Source organism: Mauremys mutica, chromosome 16 (assembly GCF_020497125.1).
Source record: "Mauremys mutica isolate MM-2020 ecotype Southern chromosome 16, ASM2049712v1, whole genome shotgun sequence".
Lineage (NCBI taxonomy): Eukaryota > Metazoa > Chordata > Testudines > Geoemydidae > Mauremys > Mauremys mutica.
Window position 1 is genome coordinate 15,896,785 of NC_059087.1, and position 20,443 is coordinate 15,917,227.

Genomic DNA, 20,443 nt, shown 5'->3' on the forward strand with positions numbered 1-20,443 from the left:
CAGAATCCACTCAGCTCCGCTGCTGTGCTCTGTTGTCCCTCACTGTGGAGTCCCCACCGGAGAGGAGCCAAGAGCACCTGAGACTTTTGAGCAGAATCCTGGATGCCTGGGAATGAGCTCTTTCCTCTCTTTAGGAGCCCACTACCCCCTGCAAAATCCATGTTCACGTATTATTATGGCCACTAACCAGTGTCACTAGGAGAATTGTGACTAGCTGGCCTATGCCAGTGAAGCTCTATTCAGCAGCACTTGTCATAGAGGAAGTGGAGAGTTTTTTCCCCACTGGAGCATCGAGCCATGGGCCTTACATTTATTATTTTTAAAAAGGTGACTGCTCATGGGTGTAGGACATTTGATGTTAGCTGTATTATAGGCAAAGGTAATACAGACTAGATCCTAAAAAAGTAGTGAACCATGTTACCACCACTGTGTATGACACTCCGGTGCCCTCAGTGCTTTACAGATAGGCATGAAGATAACAAGGGCCCTGTCCCTAACAACTTATAATCTCACATTGCATTCAAACTCCGTGTCACATGTGGGAAGCGTCGGATAGTCCATTTCTGAGACAGGGAGGTGTTAAATGTAGACACCTTTATAGGTTGGATAAGACAGTGGTTCTCAACCAAGGGTCTGGAGCCGCCTGAGGGGCCACAAGCAGGTTTCAGGGGAGTCCACTAAGCAGGGCCAGTGTTAGACTTGCTGGAGCCCGGGGCAGAAAACCAAAGTGCCGCTGTGCAGGGCTGACTCCTGGGGCCCTGAGCCCTGCCACCGGAGTCTGAAGCCGAAGCCTGAGCAACTTAGTTTTGAGGGGCCCCCGGTGGTGTGGGGCCAGGGCAGTTGCCCCGCTGGCTACCCTCTAATGCTGGCCTTGGCTTTTATATGCAGAAAAACAGTTGTTGTGGCAGTAGTGGGCTGTGGAGTTTTTATAGCATGTTGGGAGGGGAGGGGGCTCAGAAAGAAAAAGGCTGAGACTCCCTGGGATAAGAGACAGATTAATAGACATGTACATGCCTATCCACAGATGTTTGTCAGGATATGCGACTATCTGGCTATAAATAAAGAATGAATTGCTGCTCTGGTAGAGGCAGGGAAAGAGGTCTCATTCCTTTTCAGATTCTCAACTAGGATTTAGTTGGACTGGCCTTGGAAAAATTCTTGTCAGTTACAAACCACAGCACTCCACATTTTATTTGATCAGGGACATACACACAATTCTTCTTCCAGCTACATTAGTAAATTCACCCACACTGCTGCTTAAGGATTCAATCTTGGGTTTCTGAAGCAGGGATGAACAGACTTTAGTGCTGTCTACAGACTGCAGTTAAAGCCATTTCCGTCTCCCATTCATCTGTGCCTATTGCGGACATGTGTTTTCAGCAATGGGTAACATTTTCCTTTGGGATTTGAGGAAAAACCAACACTGCATTTTTGAACAGATGCTCTTGTTATTGTGGTAGGGAACAGCAGTTCCACTACAGGAAAGTGATTATGGGATGTGACATTTCCACTCTGCAAATCCCATTTCTAGGAAAGGGTCCAAGTCTCTTCATAATCCTTCCTGGCACACACCTGACAGCTTTACAGGACCCTGTTTTCTTGTGTATCACTAAACTTTCTACTATATTTTCTCCAGTTAACAGGAGAATGAAAAATGCGGATAGGACTCCTAAGTAAGGGAAGACTATAAAAGCCTATTGCTGCCAAAGTCAAGGAGGGCAATAAGATTATTAGAGTAAAGGAAGGGAAGGACTAAAGTCTAGTGAGTAGAGCAAAGAACTAGATGTCTGTACTCCTGGGGTCTAGCCTAAAACCTGCTACTAATTTTCTATGTAAGTTTAGGCAGGCACTTAACCTCTCTGTGCCTTAATCTTTCCATCTATAAAATAGGGATACTATTTACTCACCTCACAGGGAGATTGTGAAGCTGAATTCATAATTCTGGAGGGCTTAGGAGACACTTACATTTTACTGCATAAGCCTGCGTGTACTCTCAGTCAGGGGAGACATCCACAAACAAAGGCCCTTCTGATACCAGGCTGCATTTTGGACTCTTTGTTTCACAGCATACAAATAAATTAGATAATAAACCTTCTTGCTGCAAGGTTGTAACATGGTACTACTTTATTGCCTAGAATACAGAACACACAAGAACCCCAAAACAGGAGTTCAGTTCTCTGCTGGGAGCCCAGGGAGGAAGGATGTGTCTCTGGAGGGCTGAGAGAACTGCCAGCACCCTGGATAGAGCAGTGCTGCTAGCAGGGACTGGGGGAGCAAGAGACAGCTCCTGGCTGGCTGCTGGGGTTTGCAGGTGGTGGCCCTGAGGCAAGGGCAAAGAGGATGCTGGGGCCAGGAGGAAGTGGCCAGACAATTCGCTGCAGTAGCCACTAAGAGAAGTGGCTGAAAAGCAGACTGCAGGTCTCCTGGAATGGAGGAGCACAATGTGTGGCATGGCCAGAGGGCTGTGCCGCTGAAGAGGATGCTGCGGTCCTTGGAGAGACGTGGGTCCTAGAGCAGGAGTAATGGCAGCAAGGCATGACCCGAAGAGGGCGAACTAACATGCAAAGCGAATTCCCAAGACAGCCAGCAGGAGGTACCAGAGTGGTGAGTGAGCCCCATTACAGCAGGTCTGCACAACTGGCTGTAGATGTGGAAGCAGTCACATGTTCTCCACCAGACTGCTGGACTGTTAGGTAGACCGTCCCTCAAGTATGCATCAATCAAAGAAGCTGCAGAAGAGGCAAGATAAGGTCAGTAGTCTCATTACAGAGGTCTTTGGTATCCCCCCACCACCTGGCCAGCTTCACCACTGCAGACTAATGTATTTTGATACCTAGTCTCAAGCAGATTGCATAATTGTACCATGAAGTCACTGTCCCTCCTCTCCCTCACATTCGATTTTTTCTGGAGGAAGAAATTACAGCATAAACATGGGCACTCCGACGACCGTCAGGCAGAACAACAAGGCTCTCCAGCTTCTACAGAGAACAACAGAACTGGTTCTCATTTATCTGCAAGCGTTTTCCAGCTTACAAACAAATGCTTGTTCCCAGACGCACAAACAGAGGCTATTTTCGAACAGTTACCCACTGAACACTACAGCTGTCCATGATATAATCAGCATCTCTTTAACAGCAACATAATCAGCATCTGTACAACATTTCAAATCACAATTTGTATTTGTGTACAGTGCAGATACACCAAACCAAAATCCCAGAACTGAACATCTATGTTATTTGGAGAAGCTCAGATGAGGAACCAAAACTTCAGCATCTCTAGTATAATTTAGAGATGGGCTTTGACTGTAAACTACTATATAAACATGATCTTTGGGCAGAATTTTCAGGAATAGTCACAGATTTTGGCTGCCAAATTTGAGGCACCTTGGGCCTGATTTTTAGAGAGGGTGAGCACCTGTAGCTCTTATTTACTTTAGTAGAACATGTAGATTCTCATTGCTTTGAATATAAGAACCAAGGTATCATGATGGGCTCCCAAAAATGGAGGCACCCTGAATCTTTCATAAAAGCAACTTGAGCAACCATAGCAAAATGCAATGATATTTTACTTCTTCGGGATTGTCCTATATATATATATATATACACACCTTGTCATATGCATCTAACAAAACTCCTATTCTTCACCAAGACAGCTGAACAATATAGTAGCTTTCACTTTACTATACAGCCTTTACCCTCTAGCTAAGAGCAAGAGCAGAAAGGAGAAGACCCAACAAATAAAGGGAGATTTACTGACCTATTTTTACTGCTATACACCAGATGAACACTCCCGTTCCAGTGTAAGAATGCCTTTTCCGGGTTTACCTTAAACCCCTTCCAAAAATGATGTAAACTAAACCAATAAAAAGGCATTCTTATTCCAGAATAAGAGGGTCCTGGCATTGGCCACTGTCAGTAGACAGATACTGGGCTAGATGGACCTTTGGTCTGACCTGGTACAGCCGTTCTTATGTCCTTATGTCCTTAAAGGGAGTTATAGCAATATAATTATACCAGTATAGTTATGCTGGCAGATTTCCCTATGTAGACAAATCTGAAGCACCCTGGAGGGCGGAACAGTAGACCTATTGGTGAGACCATGCCTGGAATAGTGGTCGTTTCTGGATCCCTTTGTCATAGGGGAGAAACTGACAAATTGGAAATAGTTCTGAGAAGAGCAACAAAAATTGAGATGGATGGGAGATTAAATACATATAGTTTTGTTAAGCAAAAAGACAAGGGGATGAGGAAACATTCTACCATTTTGTTTTGTTGGCCTTTGTGACAGGGACCAAAGTTTTCCCTCTGCGTTTGGAAAGAGCCTAATTCATTATGTGCACTACTGCAATCTATATAAATACTTGATGGTACAACAGGTAGTAATGGGATGAAGTTAAGAGACAAAGTTTAGAGTGGATATTAGCAGAATATTCCTGCAGTGAGAGCTGTTAAATTGTTGAATAGTCACCCAAGGGAACTGTGGAAGTCACAATACTGGAAACATTTATAAACTAGAGAAAACACTAGTAGAAGTGTACAATATAGATAAGAGTTCTGCACTGGCAGAGAAGTGGACTAGATCTGTGGTTCTCAACTTTTCCCCCATACTGCAACCCTATGTTACAATTTGAAGTTTCAGAATCCATTCCTCTCCCTAAATCTATTCAGGAAGAAAAAGGATGTTGAGAACCCGTGGTTCTTTCCCACTTCTGGATTAATGTATTACATTAGAAGCAGAATTTCCAAATCCATTCTTATGGGATGGGGGAGGACAGGACTTTTAACTAGCAAACAAGGTCCGTATTAAAAGCAAAAATCTGTGTCTCATTAATAGTTCACACAAACTAGGGTTACTCTATGGTATAAACTTCCAGGGTCATACAATAAGTTCAATGCAGATGCAAGTAGTCTTTGCTCACTGTTTTTTCCTCTCATCTTTACACAAACTTTTGACAGCTATAAAGAAGCATACAACATACGTAAGATAACAGACACCATAGAGTGGTGGAGTTCGCAAAAACAACTGGTGTCTTCTCATAGACTTTTTCTAAGTCCCAAAATTCATGGCTGATCCTTGGGAAAACTAGTTCTAGTGTGACCATAAATGCAATAGACTCAAACCCTATTTGGTCTGGGAATTGCTGAAGTGTGTATTGCTTTCTTTACACAGGTTCTGTGATTTGGATGCAAAATGCCATACCAAACAAGATCCTACCTTCATACAAAGCCGCCATCCTGTTTTTCCCCACTTTTTGACGCAAATGCAATGCCAAGTGCTCTCATTAAAAAAAAAAAAAATTAATGCCTCAGAAAGAGAAACAAAGGCATCATTTAGAGAGTCTCCTCAGGCAAATAGTCATGAATTTGATGGGAGCACCATAAATAACAAAAGTAAACTGTTGTAATGAAGAGTTCAAGATGCCATGATCATTTGCTTCAGGGCTTTAATAGGTCAATATAGGTCCTTTTCTTACTAGACTGAACTCCAATTAACAAAATTTACACAACACACCATAGAAAAATGTAATAGTAAATGATATGGCTGGTGGAAATTGGTGGGGGTGGAGAAGGAACTCTCAGAAGGTCAATCTGGTTTTCATTTTCTAGAAATTGAACAGGCCAAAGCAGCTCAAATTAAAGAGTAAGGGAACATGGTCAGAATGTGTTTAAACTTCTCAGCAACAAAGAAAAATGTACACCAACCAAAACCTATAGAGTTGCAGTAAAAGAATCTTGTTTGTAGTCCAGTATAGGTCAACATATGCTGTGTATGTCTGCGAAGATACATTTGGATAGGTTGTTTGTTTGTTTTTTAAAAAGTAGTCTTTTGTTATGGAAGTCATTTCTTAAAAGAAAATTCAAATGACTAATCCACATACAGCTCCATTGGCCAAAATTTAAAATAAAAAAAAATTATCAAAGCAGAAACAGACTACCTGGGTAAGTCTCTTTCAAGCCTTTACCACATAGTCAACAAAACACCCACCCACTCTCTTTCATGGCCAAAAAAGGTTTTGAGCTTTAAAAAAAAAATCCACAGTTATACGCACATAAAAGTGCCTTGCAAATCAACAAAGGCTGGTTTGAGCTTGGATTTCTTTTTCAACCACATGAAGCGATTGTTCCTCATCACGGCACTTTGGAAGTTTCACATGTTGGGTGTTTATGTTATAAAACCATATGGAGAAGAAAACATTCCACATGTGAAAGTTCATCTGCAAACATTCCATCTCACCACTTGCACCACAGAATCATTACTGTGCCTCCTCAGATACTCTTCCTGTCATTCAAGGAAACAAGTTCAAGGTAAGGAAATAGGGATGAGGGAGCCTTATAGAGAGGACATTTATAATGATTCTTTAATACTTACAAACACAATTTTGGAAATAATGTTTTGTTTATAACTACACTTTAAAATTCACTAGGTATCCAAAAATCTGTTATAGTTCAGATGGTGGGAGTATAAATGGCAGCTTTTTCCCCCACCTCACTGTGCCTGGGCTTATCTCTTCTTGTGTGTGCTGTAAAAGGAAATTTACAAGACTCCTGCTCTGCCAGGACTTCAGAGAGCAGGATGCTTGTAAATTTCACTTTACAGCCTACACACAAGGACAGATTATTTTGGGCAGGGAGAGAGGTGGAAAATGAGGAAGCCTCAGGGGCACTGCAGACAGAGGAAAAACTGACATTGAATTTGTTATTATAGGGTCCCAACCAGAGAGCAGTTTATTTTTTCTAATAAATCTGCTTTGCAGATGCCCTTTCTTCTCTCTCTTTCAAGTTGCCAGGCAACTTGGAATAAGTTACTGTTACTTTTAGAAGCAAGTCAAAACCTTCAGCCTACCAGACTTGACATTGTCAAGGCCAACCTTAAAAACAAACAGCTACATGGGGCCCTGAAACTCAAACAGGCAGGTCTTAACTGCATTTGAAAACACAGCTCGCAGTCAGTCAGACACCCCCTCCCCACCACACATACGCTGCTGTTGGCAGTGGACCAGAGGACTAGCAACTCATGGCTTGATCCTCAGTTCCAGCAGCTTGAGGTCCCACATATTATGCAAACCCTGAAAATTATCCCTTTAAAAGGGCCTGAACTATCACTCTGGGCTGAAGAATGTTTGGTAACCAAGGCAGCTCGGAGCCCTGCTAAGTGGAACATGTACAGGCAATTAACCCAGGAGGGCTCCTGCCCATCAGGTAAACTGAAGATAAGTAAGGGACTGGTGATCAGTCCACTTTAGAAAGACACCCTTAACTCTGCAATAGCTCTGAATGGAGACCCATGTTCCCTTTTGGTTTGATGTTGCAATCTGGCAGCTAATAAAAAAGAAGAAGAAGAAAATTGGATGAAAATGCAGACAGAGTAACAGGTTATGGCTGATTCATCTAATTAACTTGCCTTTGTTTGGAGCCTTGATTCCCACCCACGCCTTATACTTAAGAAGTGATCCACATGCTCCTCAGAACTATGGGTTTCTCTTAGTTCAATTAGATATTTGTAAAGCTCTTTGAAATCCTAAAATAAAGGTGCCGCAAAAGCAAAGTATTAATGACTGTTCTGCCATTAAAGGTCTCCACCTAACACTGAGTACGGATGAAGGGCTGAGCGGCCCACTTCTTCAGTGTCCCACTTCTACTAATAGTCAGCAGCACCTACCGCCTGATCCCAACTCACTGAAATCCAGGAGAAGAACTGTCATTGACTTCAGTGGTCTTTGGAGCTGGCTCCTAGAAAGAAAAGAAGCACACAAAGGGAACGTGGCTTTTTCTTCTCACGCTTCTTCTTCTTAGCGTATGTGCAATGTGCCTCAAGTGGCATATGACCAGGATTCATCACCAACTTTGGTCCGTTGGTTGGATCATTAGCTTCCCTGGCTTGGGCAGGGTACTAACGGGGAGAGCAACGTGAATGCGGATCCACACCCACCTGCCCCACTTGGATCACTTCTCACTATGTTTCATGTATGTTTTATTGGGGATGGAATGAGTAGGGACGCACCTTACTGCACAATGCAATACTGGACAATTCACTACCACAAGCTGTAACAAGGATTAAGGTGTTCTCAGATGGAGTCTAAGTGATTTCAAGAGATGAAGGTACTAGTAAATAACTAGTCTACACATAACTCAAGATTCTATAGACCCACCAGTAATATTCAAGGACTTGTCCAAGCAGAAAATAATTTAGTTCTATTAGCACCTTTCATACTCAAGGCACAGCCTAACCCCTTCCTCCCATCTAATTAAGACTCAAGTGCTAATGATAGGCAACAATATCAGTAAATTTGGCATTTAATGTTTAGTGTGCATAGCCCTAAGGAGCCAATGCAGAGCCATGTACTACTGCAGCATTTTAGCTTTGAAAAAAAAACCTACAGGGCTTTAAAAAGTCACAAGTTAAACCATAGTAGCAGAGCAATCATGTAGGCAAATGAGGTATGCTCAACACAGAAAAGGACATAGGAGGGGGGATCTGGTAACAGTCTTCAAATATGTTAAGGGATATTATAAAAAGGACGGTGATCAACTGGTCTTCGTGGCCACTGAAAGTAGTAATTGACTTAATCTGTAGCAAGAGACATTTAGATTAGATATTAGAATGTTTTTCCTAACTTTAAGGATAATTAAGTACTGGAATAGGTCACCAACAGAGGTTGTGGGATCCCGGTCATTGGAGGCTTTTCAGAACAGATTTGATAAATACCTTTCAGGGATGGTCGAGGTACTTTGTCCTGCCTCAGCATGGGAGGGGTGGGGTGGGATGGACTAGAGGATTTCTCAAGGTCCCCACCAGCCTTACATTCTGTGATTCTAGGAGGGGCTATGCTAGACCTAGTCATTGTTCCACTTAGGTCAGTGTTTGGTATCCATCTTCTGGTAGTATTTGGCACCCAATATTTTAAAGGCAAAACAAAAACCTTAATGCCCCCATGTCTGTCATGTGGAAGAAGAAAAAACAAACCACACTCTACTGTTACAGTATTTCTTGGTTACCACAGGAGAGGAGACAGAGTCCCCTTCTCTTTTCAGATAGTGCTATGGGATCATTTGCTTCAAGCTGGACAACTATCAGAGAGTCAGAAGGGACGTTGGTTACAGTTTTCATCCCACGGACAGTTTGTATCTCCAGTGGTGCAGCACCCCATTAACTTCTATAACGTAAGTGATTCCATATAATTCACTGCTAAGTTACATCCCTTGGCCTCTTGATCTACATCAGGGTGTGGGTGGGGAAAAAAAATCATGGTCCAACTCTAAAGAGAGTCCCATGTGATATGCAAGAGTTGAAGTCAACCTTACAAGTCTTGCCCATTTTCAGCCTCTTCAGTGCTTAAGTAATTAGAGTCATCAGGACTAAAATGTCTTTGGATCACATTGTTGATCAAAGAGAAAGAACTAGACTCAAAATATTCTCTCACACATAAAATTGCCTGGAACTAGACATGCAAACTGCAGGATTTTATTTCTTCAGAACCTCCACGTGAACTTTATCCTCTAAGAGAAAACCTCCCTACATTATTCTAATTGAAATACCAGTCAGACCAGTGGCACGAGGCAGACTAACATGAATGAAAAATAATAGTTCAATGACCTAAATCAATTATGTTTTAAGGGCACTGATTTGGACTCAGTAGGAAATATTTGAGACAGGAAAAAAGAACTAAATGGGATCATTCATTGAACTGACCTGGAAATGAAGCAGAAATTTTGTAAATAAGAAGTTCATTGCAAATCAGTTGTATAAATCAGTTGGAGTGGGTTAAAAAAAAGCAGAGATTTATTATATAACAAATGAAATAATGGTCCAAATTTGAGGTGTACTGAAGTGAACAGTATAGTAAAAATTACCACTGCCACTACAAAACAAGTGTTATACATTCCATTCCTGAAGGTGGACAGTATAGAAAAATTGACTTCCAAATATAAACAAGTTGTTTATAGGGACTTTGAAACCATACATTTTGATTAATCAAGACAACCCACATTCCTTGTGTATATGCAAAAATAAGTGATTTAATTTACAAGGAGTAGAAAGGAAAATTTAAAATTTAGGAAGCAACTGCAGGAGATCAGAATCGAATACTGTAGCTAGAATATTTTATTAAATTAATTATATGTGCACACTAAGATTGAGGTAATCAAGTTTCTGGCTTCAGGATGTTAGGGAATTCCCCCTGTGGATTTGAGAAGCAGGACAATACTCTAGACCTGTATATTAGCTACCATGATAGGCTGGGTATCCCAATACTCCATGCAGCAAATATGAGCCAATGCTAGCAGATATGAGAGTATTGTAAACAAAGAGGAAAGCTAAAAGAGGAGAGTAAAGTAAAAATATTACCAGTTTTATTTAAACTTTATAATATTCTATTCCTACTGCACAGTTGCACAGATAATGGAGAGATTAATAGTCCTTAAGCTAATTGCTAGGGAAATCTTTGGCCTCTTTGAAGACGTCTTGTCTCAGCTGGCAACCTGTCTTTTATGTATTTCTAAAGTTCTGTGTACTCATGCAGTGACTAATAAAGTAATAATTATATGAAACTGAAAAGCCAGTTAAAGTGTCACTAAAATAACTCAGCATACACCTAGAAAGACAAGGTGGGTGAAGTAATATCGTTTATTGGAACAACTTGTGTCGGTGAGAGAGCTTACAGAGCTCTTCTCAGGTCTGGGAAATGTACTCAGTATCACAGCTAAATACAAGGCAGAACACCTGGCTGAAAACCAGATTAGTAGTAGTAGTCCTATTCTTTATCACTTCTACTATCCAATAGTTAGCTGTTATTTTAGCTGGGGGAATTCTTTAAGTACAGGACACATCGGGAGATACTTGAATGAACTACCTATTTTTCCTACTGCTGTGTTGAATTGCAATAGACTTTAACTACTGTGCATTCTTTTAAGTGTTTCAGATTTTACATACTCTACTGTCTAAGGTGAATATTTTGCTGCTCCAGTTGCATAATTTACTAATTCAGATGCATGTTTTGTTGATCTGGCAGGATGCTGTAGTTCAGTAGTTGAGATTCCGGATACACTGCCAATTGTCCAGCACGCTTTGTTGATCAGCTGCAGACTTTAATAGCTGAAATTTCATACACTTTACTAATCAGGCCACATTCTTTGCTAATTGAGGTGCATATTTTAGTAGTTGAACTTTTTAATACTTGACTGGTCTTGGGAAGGATTCTGCTCCCACTGAAGACTATGGCAAAATTCCCACTGGTTTCAATGGGGCGGGATCAAGTCCCTAGCTAGAGAGTCTGGGATAGCAGAAGACCACTTTCACTTTTTTTTTTTTAATTAAACACTCTTTTTGAATGCAGCAAGTGAATAGCAGTATATCATAGGAGGGTTTATGTTTGGATAAATAGAGATCTTCTCTTTTAGGATTTTATTAACAGAACTGTACTTCACACAGAATAGGAATTTTGACTGCTCTGCTATCTGTTTGGCTTCAAAGTTATATCTTCTCCAGGATAAACAATCCATTGATCTTCAGATCTTGTTCCACTTGCTGTAAATAAACAGGAACAACAGTCTCCACCACTTCTTCAGTTTCTCCTTCATTTGATTTTTAACTTTTTCTTTTCTTGTTAATGTATGCTTGGTTCACAATCCTGGAGACAGAATTCTATTTATCCACAAACCAGATACAAGCTTCAAACAGTCCAAGTTTCTCCACATGGGTTTGTCAATGCGCCTCAACTTTGACCTGGACAGAACATCTCCAAGGGTGAAAGGGCAGTTCAGTCTCTCTGGCCCATACAATCCTTGACCTCTGTACTGAAACCAACATGGGGACCAGTTAGTATCAATTTTGGTCATAATTTTTAATGATGTGAACTGGACACCACCTAACAATTCATTTCTTGCTGGACATTATACAGTTTCCAGATGGAAAGAGTTTTTCTCTCTGCTAACCTGAATTGGATTTGAACCATCAGCCTAGAGGAAAACTACAAGTCCCACTCTTTAAGAATCCGAATCCAACCAAAAAGGATAAAAAACAATGAGACTTCCTGTTTGAGGACCATAACACAATCCTTGATAATACCAAGCAAGCTCAGCTGTCTCACATACACACATGCTGCAAGACAGTTTTCAAAGGCCTGTGCTGAGATTCCATTACAGGACACCGGCTGAGGTTAGTGAGACTTGAATAGATGCATAGCTATCATTCTGAAGAAAATTATCCTGTACTATCATGCAAATTTACAGACTATATACGATCAAAAAAGGTAAATTGACTTCACAAGATGTAATGTCTATGCGGGAAGCTGCAACTGGATTCAGTGTGCTACCATTAAAGAGGGCGCTTCTTTAAAAATCAGTACATAACTAGGTTAAACACCTTAAAGGAAATCAAACTGCTAGATTTCAAAGTGTGTGAACAATGGAAGTTGATCAGCAAAGCTGTTTTGCATCTACCAAAATATACAGCTTGCGCAAACATTCTTCCATGCCCCACCCACAAGCAGAAGCATGTAACTCAGCTAACACTAATTCCATCTAGTATATGGAAGAAATTACAGTGCCAAACTAGTTCAGAAGTATGCAAAAAAAAATCAGACAACTAGTGAATTATGCAGCTTGATAAGAGAAGCATGCAGTTGGACCAGAGAGGTATGCATCCACATTAACAAAACAGATAATAAGCTATGTACCTTGTTTAGTAAATAATGCAATTCCATATGAGTATCCAATTAATTTGTACAGAACGATAACTACCATACATTAGTTATCTTGCTATAAAATCCTATTAGAGAGCGTAGAGACAAAGCATCTGTTAGGTGAGTCAATGCTATACCCTCCCACCCATGGTTAACCAGGCAAGGTCAATCCTGTGGTAAAATTACAGTGCCTTATCTCTACTGGGATTTTACAGCAGGCTAGCTAACATGTGTTAGTTATCCTAAATTTAAAAAGCAGAATTTTTTTAAGTAGTGTAGACAGAGCTTTACATGCAACTTTTCTTATAACAAGTTGGTTGGGACAGAGGATGAAGATTCCACACTATTCCTGCTCCTACTAAAGTCACAAAAGTCTTGTTGACTTCAGTGGGACCAGGCTTGCCTATTATTTCATCAAAATGGTTAGTGACCATTTCTTGTGCAAATGACTGTACATTGCAAAAGGATACGCACATATTCAAGCTCCCCCAAGGAACCAGAGAGCTGATGCTTTTCTGGCCCTACCTATTTAATATATCCCATTTTATACCTGTGTCCCTTTAGGGGAGGTGCCACACATAGCCAGTCACATTGTTTAAACCCTGTTCATATTCTGGATTACATGCACACAATTAGGGAAGTAATAATAGATAGCAAGGCAAGTGATTACACCAAGCTACCCATATGTCTCAAGGGCTTTATAAAGCACTAAATCAAAGGGTAGGTTAATTCTACTGGTTAGGTTCTGTTATTTCTATTGTAAACTTCATTTCATGTTATTGCTTTTATATGTTTGGGGCTAATTTTGTGTGTGTGTGTGTGTGTGTGTGTGTGTGTGTGTGTGTGTGTGTGTGTGTGTGTGTGTGTGACCCTCACAATCCAGAGTCTGCATTAGCCAAATTATTTTTTCTGGCCCATTTTATACACAATATATTATCATAAACTAGTAATCCTTCTCCTCAAGTCATCTCCAAAGTATAGATAAGGGGAAACTATATGAAATATCTGAATCCTCAGCCTTAAGGCTTGTGTACCTGGGAGATTTTTCTAGTTATACTTACTATTATTCTAGTTATAATGAAACCACTATAATTTCTGTATGTGAACACACTTATTCCAAAATAAAAGTGGCTTTTTGCAGTTCACCTTAAACCCATCCAAAGTGACAAACTAAACTGGAAAGAGGCACTCTTATTTTAGAATAACTCCTCATGGGGAATTATACAGGTGTAACTACCTTATGTAAACAAACCCTTACTGTTTCCTGCACACTGCTCAGCCTGCTAAGACACAAATATGGGATATAAATACAAAAATTAGTACAAGATACGTTACAATAAGGGATTACATTACCTTTGTATACATTGTGCTCTCTACAATTTCAAATTTCACCACTCTGCATTTCTGAGGTCAATAATTCAGACATGAAAGCAAGATATTACAAGCTAGCTGTGGGCCTGGGCAAATCTGAATATAAAACAATGAATTGTTGAGAATGATAGTATTCACAGTAGAGAATTCACAGTTTGAAAAGCAAGCCACATAATAGGTAAAATCTTTGGGACAAGGACTTTTGCTTTCTATTTTTCTATACAGCACCAAGCATGTTTTGGGCACTTCAGTAACACAAGCAAACAGAGACATCAAAATATTTTTAAAATTGACTGGAAAAAGAGGTACAGTAATGTAGTACAGTGGTTGAAACAAGTCTTTAGGCTCAATGCTGAGCCCTGCTATGAACCCTTTGTACTGCACTGGCAATCCCTGGTTGGCAGATTGGCTCCTAGGGTAGTTTAGAGGTGATCTAGTCCCCTGCTGCTCTGAGCTTCAGAAAGCCACAAATGACTCTCCTCTGTGGCACCCCCACCTCAGCAGCATGAGCTCTTGGAGTCAGAACACTAGTGTTCTAGTCCTGGCTCTGTCACGCTCCTGTGACCAGGAGACCTCAGGTCTCCCATCTCTACAATGGGCACAGCAACACTTGATGCCATTCCAAAGGATTAGGGTGAGTAGTGCAGCTCTTGGAAAATAGGCAGTATTTTATATATAGTCTGATCATTAGCTTGAGAGCCCCGGGAGCTTGTAGGTGGCCTGACTTTTGTTTCCCAGGGCCTCTCAAGACACAGCCAAGAGCCAGGAGCTCTCGGTCAGTTTCAGAACTAATTAATTGGCTCCAGCAGTTCACTGTCGTTTTACTAGTCCCTCCTACTGAGCACTAATCGGGCTTTCCAACGACTGCCCTGGTTGCAAGGTGTGAAAAGACTATTCGGTCTGAGATGTGGTCAAGCACTTGCAACTTAATTAAAAGGGAAAAGGAACTTCGCGCACATCCCGGGGCAGTTTAGTGCAGAGGCGAGGCAGTGAGATGGGGTGGGCTAGGGGGAAGAGGCTGGGGTTATTACATTAGAAAGGGGACAGGTTAAATTTCGGCCAGCGGTGCCAAAGCCTTGACAAAGCGGCAGCGGCTCCCCCCCGCCCTGGGCACCATTTACACATCAAAGCATTTCCCTCTCCTCAGAGCCACCACCAACCCATCCAGCCCCTTTAAAAACAACATCAGCCGGACATGCCCGGGCAACAGCACCCACCCAGCCACCCCGGCCCCTTCCAGCGAAATCAGCCCCGGCTCCAACCCCAGAGCCGCAGCTGTAGCCCCAAAGCCTGGGGGAGCGGGGAGCAGGGGAGAAGCAGCCCCGTTTACCTTGCCTTTGGCACCCCATAAGCAGAGCGCCGCAGCTGTCAGAAAGAGCCACCCGGAGCTGTACTGGGGGAAAGTTTTCTCCATGCTGGCTGGATCCTGATGCTCTGTGCGCTGTTGCTGCCTGTTGTGCGTTGGCTGCAGCAAGCGGAGGCTGGAGCAGCTGTTCCTAATACCTACCCCCCCTCCACCCCCAGCCTGGACCTCCCTCCTTTTCCTCCCTGCCTCTGTCCCACTCCTAAACGCCCTCCCTCCTCCTGCGCTGTATTTCTCCCCCTCCCCCTCTCCTGCAGGGAGTCACCTGCAGCAGCAGAGGCGGTGGAGGGGGGAAGGCTGGAAGGGGGTGGTGTATGGGGCAAGAGAGGGGGGGTCTTGCATTTTCCTCCCCACACATTGCCCTGTGCGCCCCCCAAAGCAGCAGGATGGAAAGGAAGCGGCGAGAAACCGAGCGTGATTTTTCCAGCTCTGGGGGAGACTCACAGGGGGCTATTAGGGTTGAAAGCCAGGAGGAGGGTGTCGGGTGTGGGTGTGGTTGAGAGAGCGAGAGAGATGCACGGATGTCCCCGTCCCCCCCCCTTGGTACACAGCGGTTCTTTGGGGGTAATTTAACTGATTGACAGTTGGGGGTGGGGGAGTTAGGGTAATCAGATAGCAAGTGTGAAAAACTGCAGATGGGGTAGGGGGTAATAGGCGCCTATCTAAGACAAAGCCCCTACAATTGGGACTGTCCCTATAAAATCAGGGTATCTGGTCACACTAACAAATTCTGGATTTGTCAATAAGACACACTTAAGAGTAGGAGCAGCCACCCCTGCCAAACCAAATCCTGGTGCCGCGAGTGCCTGTTAGGGGAGGGGGTGTCTATGGACCCTGGGGCTTAGCAGGGAAAGATATTTTTCTGGTAGGTCCTTGTTGCTGTTGGGCAGAGACTCCTCTGGCCCTACAAGTGCTGCCCAATTTCTTTAGATGGGAATAATCTACTAACAAGGTGGTTGTGTAGATCTGGGATTGCTGAAGCTCTGCTCTTTCCCTGCTCTCTGGAGTGGAATAGGATGGCAAGCTCTTTAAGGAATAGGAGAATCAAGCAAGCACAGACTTTTTCATCACACCCCCACACCCCTGTTTTCTTAAAAAAAGAGAATATAAACTAGCCTTCCACCAAACACATAGCAGCAGTAGTAACATTGCACTAGGATCTAGGGATACGGATGATAGACAAGAATCCCATTGTGCTAGGTGCTACACAAAATAAGAAGTCAGTCCCTGCCTCCAGAAGTTTACAGTCTAGTATAAAACAAGAGGCAACGGGCGGATACAACAGAATAGATATGTGGAGCACAAGGAATCAATAAGATAAAACTGCATGAAAAGCAGTGTTACCACACACCAGCTGTATAACCATTGTCAAATTTGTTGTAGGCATCACAGCAGAGGAGAGTTTTAAAACATATAGTGGTTTTATGTTTGATGTAATTATTTTCTGTTTTCCACTGTATTTTCTCCCTGGCCCCATAATGCAGATAGGGTATATAAGAGCCACTAATCTAGCTAGCACAGGTGGCAGTAGCAGTGTAGACGTGGTGCCATGGACTTCAGCACTGGCTAGCAACCAGAGTACATACCTAAGATTTCTGGCAGGCTTGTACTCTGGTTGCCTGGCCATGCTGAAGCCCATGCCATCTACACTGCTATTATTACCTGTGATATCTAAATTAAAGTTAGCATAAGAAAGCCTAACCGTACTATAATCACCCTTTCATTTACAGTGTAGACATCTCCATAGAGCCAAAGAGTCTCCACCCCCTTGGAGAGAGTCTCTACGCAAAAGAATAAATGGACACAAATCTGACATCAGGAATCATAACATTCAAAAACCAGTAGGAGAACACATCAGTCTCTCTGGTCACTCAATAACAGACCTAAAAGTGGCAATTCTTCAACAAAAAAACTTCAAAAACAGACTCCAATGTGAAACTGCAGAACTGGAATTAATTTGCAAACTGGACACCATCATATTAGGCCTGAATAAAGACTGGGAGTGGTTGGGTCATTACAAAACCTAAACCTATTTTCCCCAATACTAATTTCCCCTTACTGTTACTCACACCTTCTTGTCAACTGTCTGAAATGGACCACTCTCATTACCACTTCAAAAGTTTTCTTTCCTCTCTTGGTATCCTGCTGTTAAGTGAATTGTCACACTTGGAAAGGCAACTCCCATCCTTTCATGTATTTATACCTCCTCCTGTATTTTCCACTTCATGCATCTGATGAAGTGGATTCTAGCCCACGAAAACTTATGCCCAAATAAATTTGTTAGTCTCTAAGGTGCCACAAGGACTCCTTGTTGTTTTTGCTGATAGCTAGAGTTAATGGTAATTGTCTCTAGAAAGAGTTAAAACAAATTTCTTTAGAAATTAAACTCTTTGGTGAAGGAGTAAGGTTCCTTAGAAGAATTTGTGGGTTGTTGTTGATGCTGGTGGGTTTTTTTGTTTTTTGTTTTGTTTTTTGGTATTGTTGACTTACCTTCTTATAAGAAACAGCATGTGGAGACTTCAGAGATCCAGGCACTAAATAGCTGGTTTTAGGGGAAAAGCTTCCACCCACAGGAACATTATTCCATAATTGTCCAATAGGAGGTTTCTTGGACTTTCCCCTGAAAGCTTTAGTATTGGTCAATATTGGACTAAGTGGACCATTGGTCTCATCTGGTATAGCAATTCCTATGTTCCCGGAAGAACAAGAATAAATACGTTCCTCAGGCCTGGTGTCAGCAGATGTGGGTTCTAATCCTAGCTCAGACTCTGACTTTCTGTGTCACCTGGGACAAGTTACTTAATATCTTTGTGCTTGAGATGTGCCATCAGTTAAAAACAAAATTAGCACTTAGCACTGACATGTTCCAAAGAGCTGTACAGACACCATCTAATTAACCTTCACAACATCTCTGAGATGTAGATGTGTTATTCCCCCACCCTGTTTTGCAGATGAGGGAATTTGGGAAGAACAATGACATGAGCTGCCCAAGGCCATGGAGAGTGTCAGTGGCAGAGCCATAGTTATGAATCAGAACTCACTGTTTAATCTGTGCTCATTCTTCTACTAGATTGTATTGCCTCCCTGAGGAGGAGTGCGGATTTGCATTTGTTGATACCCAGATATCCTGGTGATGGAACATTAGAAACACCTTGATAGATAAATTGGTTTGCCTGCCTGCTTTAAGATTGGCAATTGCAAGACTTCTATGTGCAGAGAATTATTATTTCCCTGTTTTATTTTTAGAAAGATTCCGTGAAGCTGATATTTTGGTTCCTGAGCTAAGATGTTGTCAGTCATTTGTTCCAGATCCATGTTGGTTTATGTTTGAATTTTAGATCTTCCTCCTTCTGTGTAATGTTCCCATGAGTTGCCTGTCAGTTACAATGTATTGTGTTACTATATAGGACCTATTCTGGATAAATACACTCCCTGTCAATTGGCAGTCTTGCAGCATATTTTTTACAACAGAGCTCTCCTGCTCAAAGCATAGTCTGGTGTTTATAGCATAGGACTGAGATGCATTGCTTTTCTAACACTCACAGTTAAGTCTCAGCTGTCAACATAAATACATGTTAAGCTTTCAAAAATCCCTCAAACAAAGAATATATTATTTTCCACATGAGACTCAGTGTGACAGAAGTAAATAAAGAGATTCTATCTAGTGCTTGCTTATGCTTAGGTGCAGTTGCTGAGCATGTAAGTCAAAGGCTAGCAAAAAGAGGTATCAGAAGAGTGATTTTTCTTCGTTTTGACAGGACTGGAATAATATTACAAAAAATATCTAAAGGAAAGGGAGAACACGTCCAACTCTAGCTCTTTTTTAAGGATCTTACTTCCTTGTTAGTTGGATTCCATTCCAAGGGTTATCTGAGTGCAGGCACCCATAATCCTTTCAAGGCGAATAGGCTGCCATGTGGGCTGTGTTGTAGTTTCAGAAAGTAGACCTCTAACATATACCGCACAGACAAACGTGTCTCATTTCTTGCTTTCTCATTTCTTGCTTAAGCTGTATTCAGACCCATCTATTCCTCCATTCCCTTCAGTATTTCTTTGCTCTTCCCACCATCCCTCTGCAGCACAGATCTGTCTCCACTGCACTTTGTACCGTAACTTCCTAATTATTAAATACTCAGAATTACAAATCTGAAGTTAGTCGTTTCAGCTAGGTAGGACTGCCTTTTATGTTCAAGTTTATAAACTCCCCCTACGCAACTGAGTCAATTTTTTTTTCTAGTCAAAGAAAATCCTTGGCATGCCCAATGTCCACACTTGAACACCCTCCTTAGCACTCCTACTGCAAGTGATCCCATGTGAGTAAAGTCAGTGTGCCTCCAGATGTGCAGTGGGACCCCAGAGTGCCTTCCATGCAGAATAGTTTATAAGATTAAGTCCTAAAATTCTTCTCCTATCTACAGTAGCCCACTGTACCTAGTAACAAAAGTACTCTGCTGTCTGCACTGGCTCCCCATTAACTACTGTGTGTTAATGGGGGCTTCCATGTTCATTGTGAAACCCCTTCACAGGACTGGCCTGAATTACCTAAGGAACCACCTTTCCTAGGAGGATCATGAGCTCCCGTGGCAGCTATGTTTGCCTGGAACAATGGCACTGTCAGCCTCATCACAAATATTCTCAACAAGTGGCTCACAACTGTGAAATTCACTTTTAAAAGAGATTGGAATGATCATGAACAGTAGACTAGTACTCACAGAACTACATGTAAAAACTCTTTATTGTTAGAAGGATAAGCCAAATAATGGTTTAAAAAAATGATTCCTATGGCCTGAGGAATGGAGAAAGAACTTTGCGAGTATACTTCTTTAGATATGTAAGCACTCATAAGAATGGCCATAATGATTGATGATTGATCATTGATGATGATTGATTGATGATGAAGTTCCTAAATATTTTAATGAATTGGTTTTTATTTTCCACATTTAGTACAAAATAAATATTTTCCCCTCACTGAGATGTGATGGGGAACTGGATGCCTGATGCTGAATACAATGTGCCAGGCTGGTTAGTTA

The 20,443-nt window shown here is 41.9% G+C and overlaps 1 protein-coding gene across 3 annotated transcripts in view; it reads right to left on the reverse strand.

Moving 5' to 3' along the window:
• Nucleotides 1-15,545, reverse strand: part of LOC123351175 — a 46,935-nt gene extending 31,390 nt beyond the window's left edge. For 2 of the 3 annotated variants that reach the window (XM_044990396.1, XM_044990398.1), the window contains exon 1: nucleotides 15,381-15,545. In XM_044990396.1, the coding sequence (XP_044846331.1) occupies nucleotides 15,381-15,464 (84 nt within the window). In that variant the 5' untranslated portion in view covers nucleotides 15,465-15,545. Of the gene's footprint in view, nucleotides 1-7,659; nucleotides 7,731-15,380 lie in introns of all 3 variants that reach the window. The other variant, XM_044990397.1, reaches the window with a different exon arrangement.
• Between the last annotated feature and the right edge of the window lie 4,898 nt (nucleotides 15,546-20,443).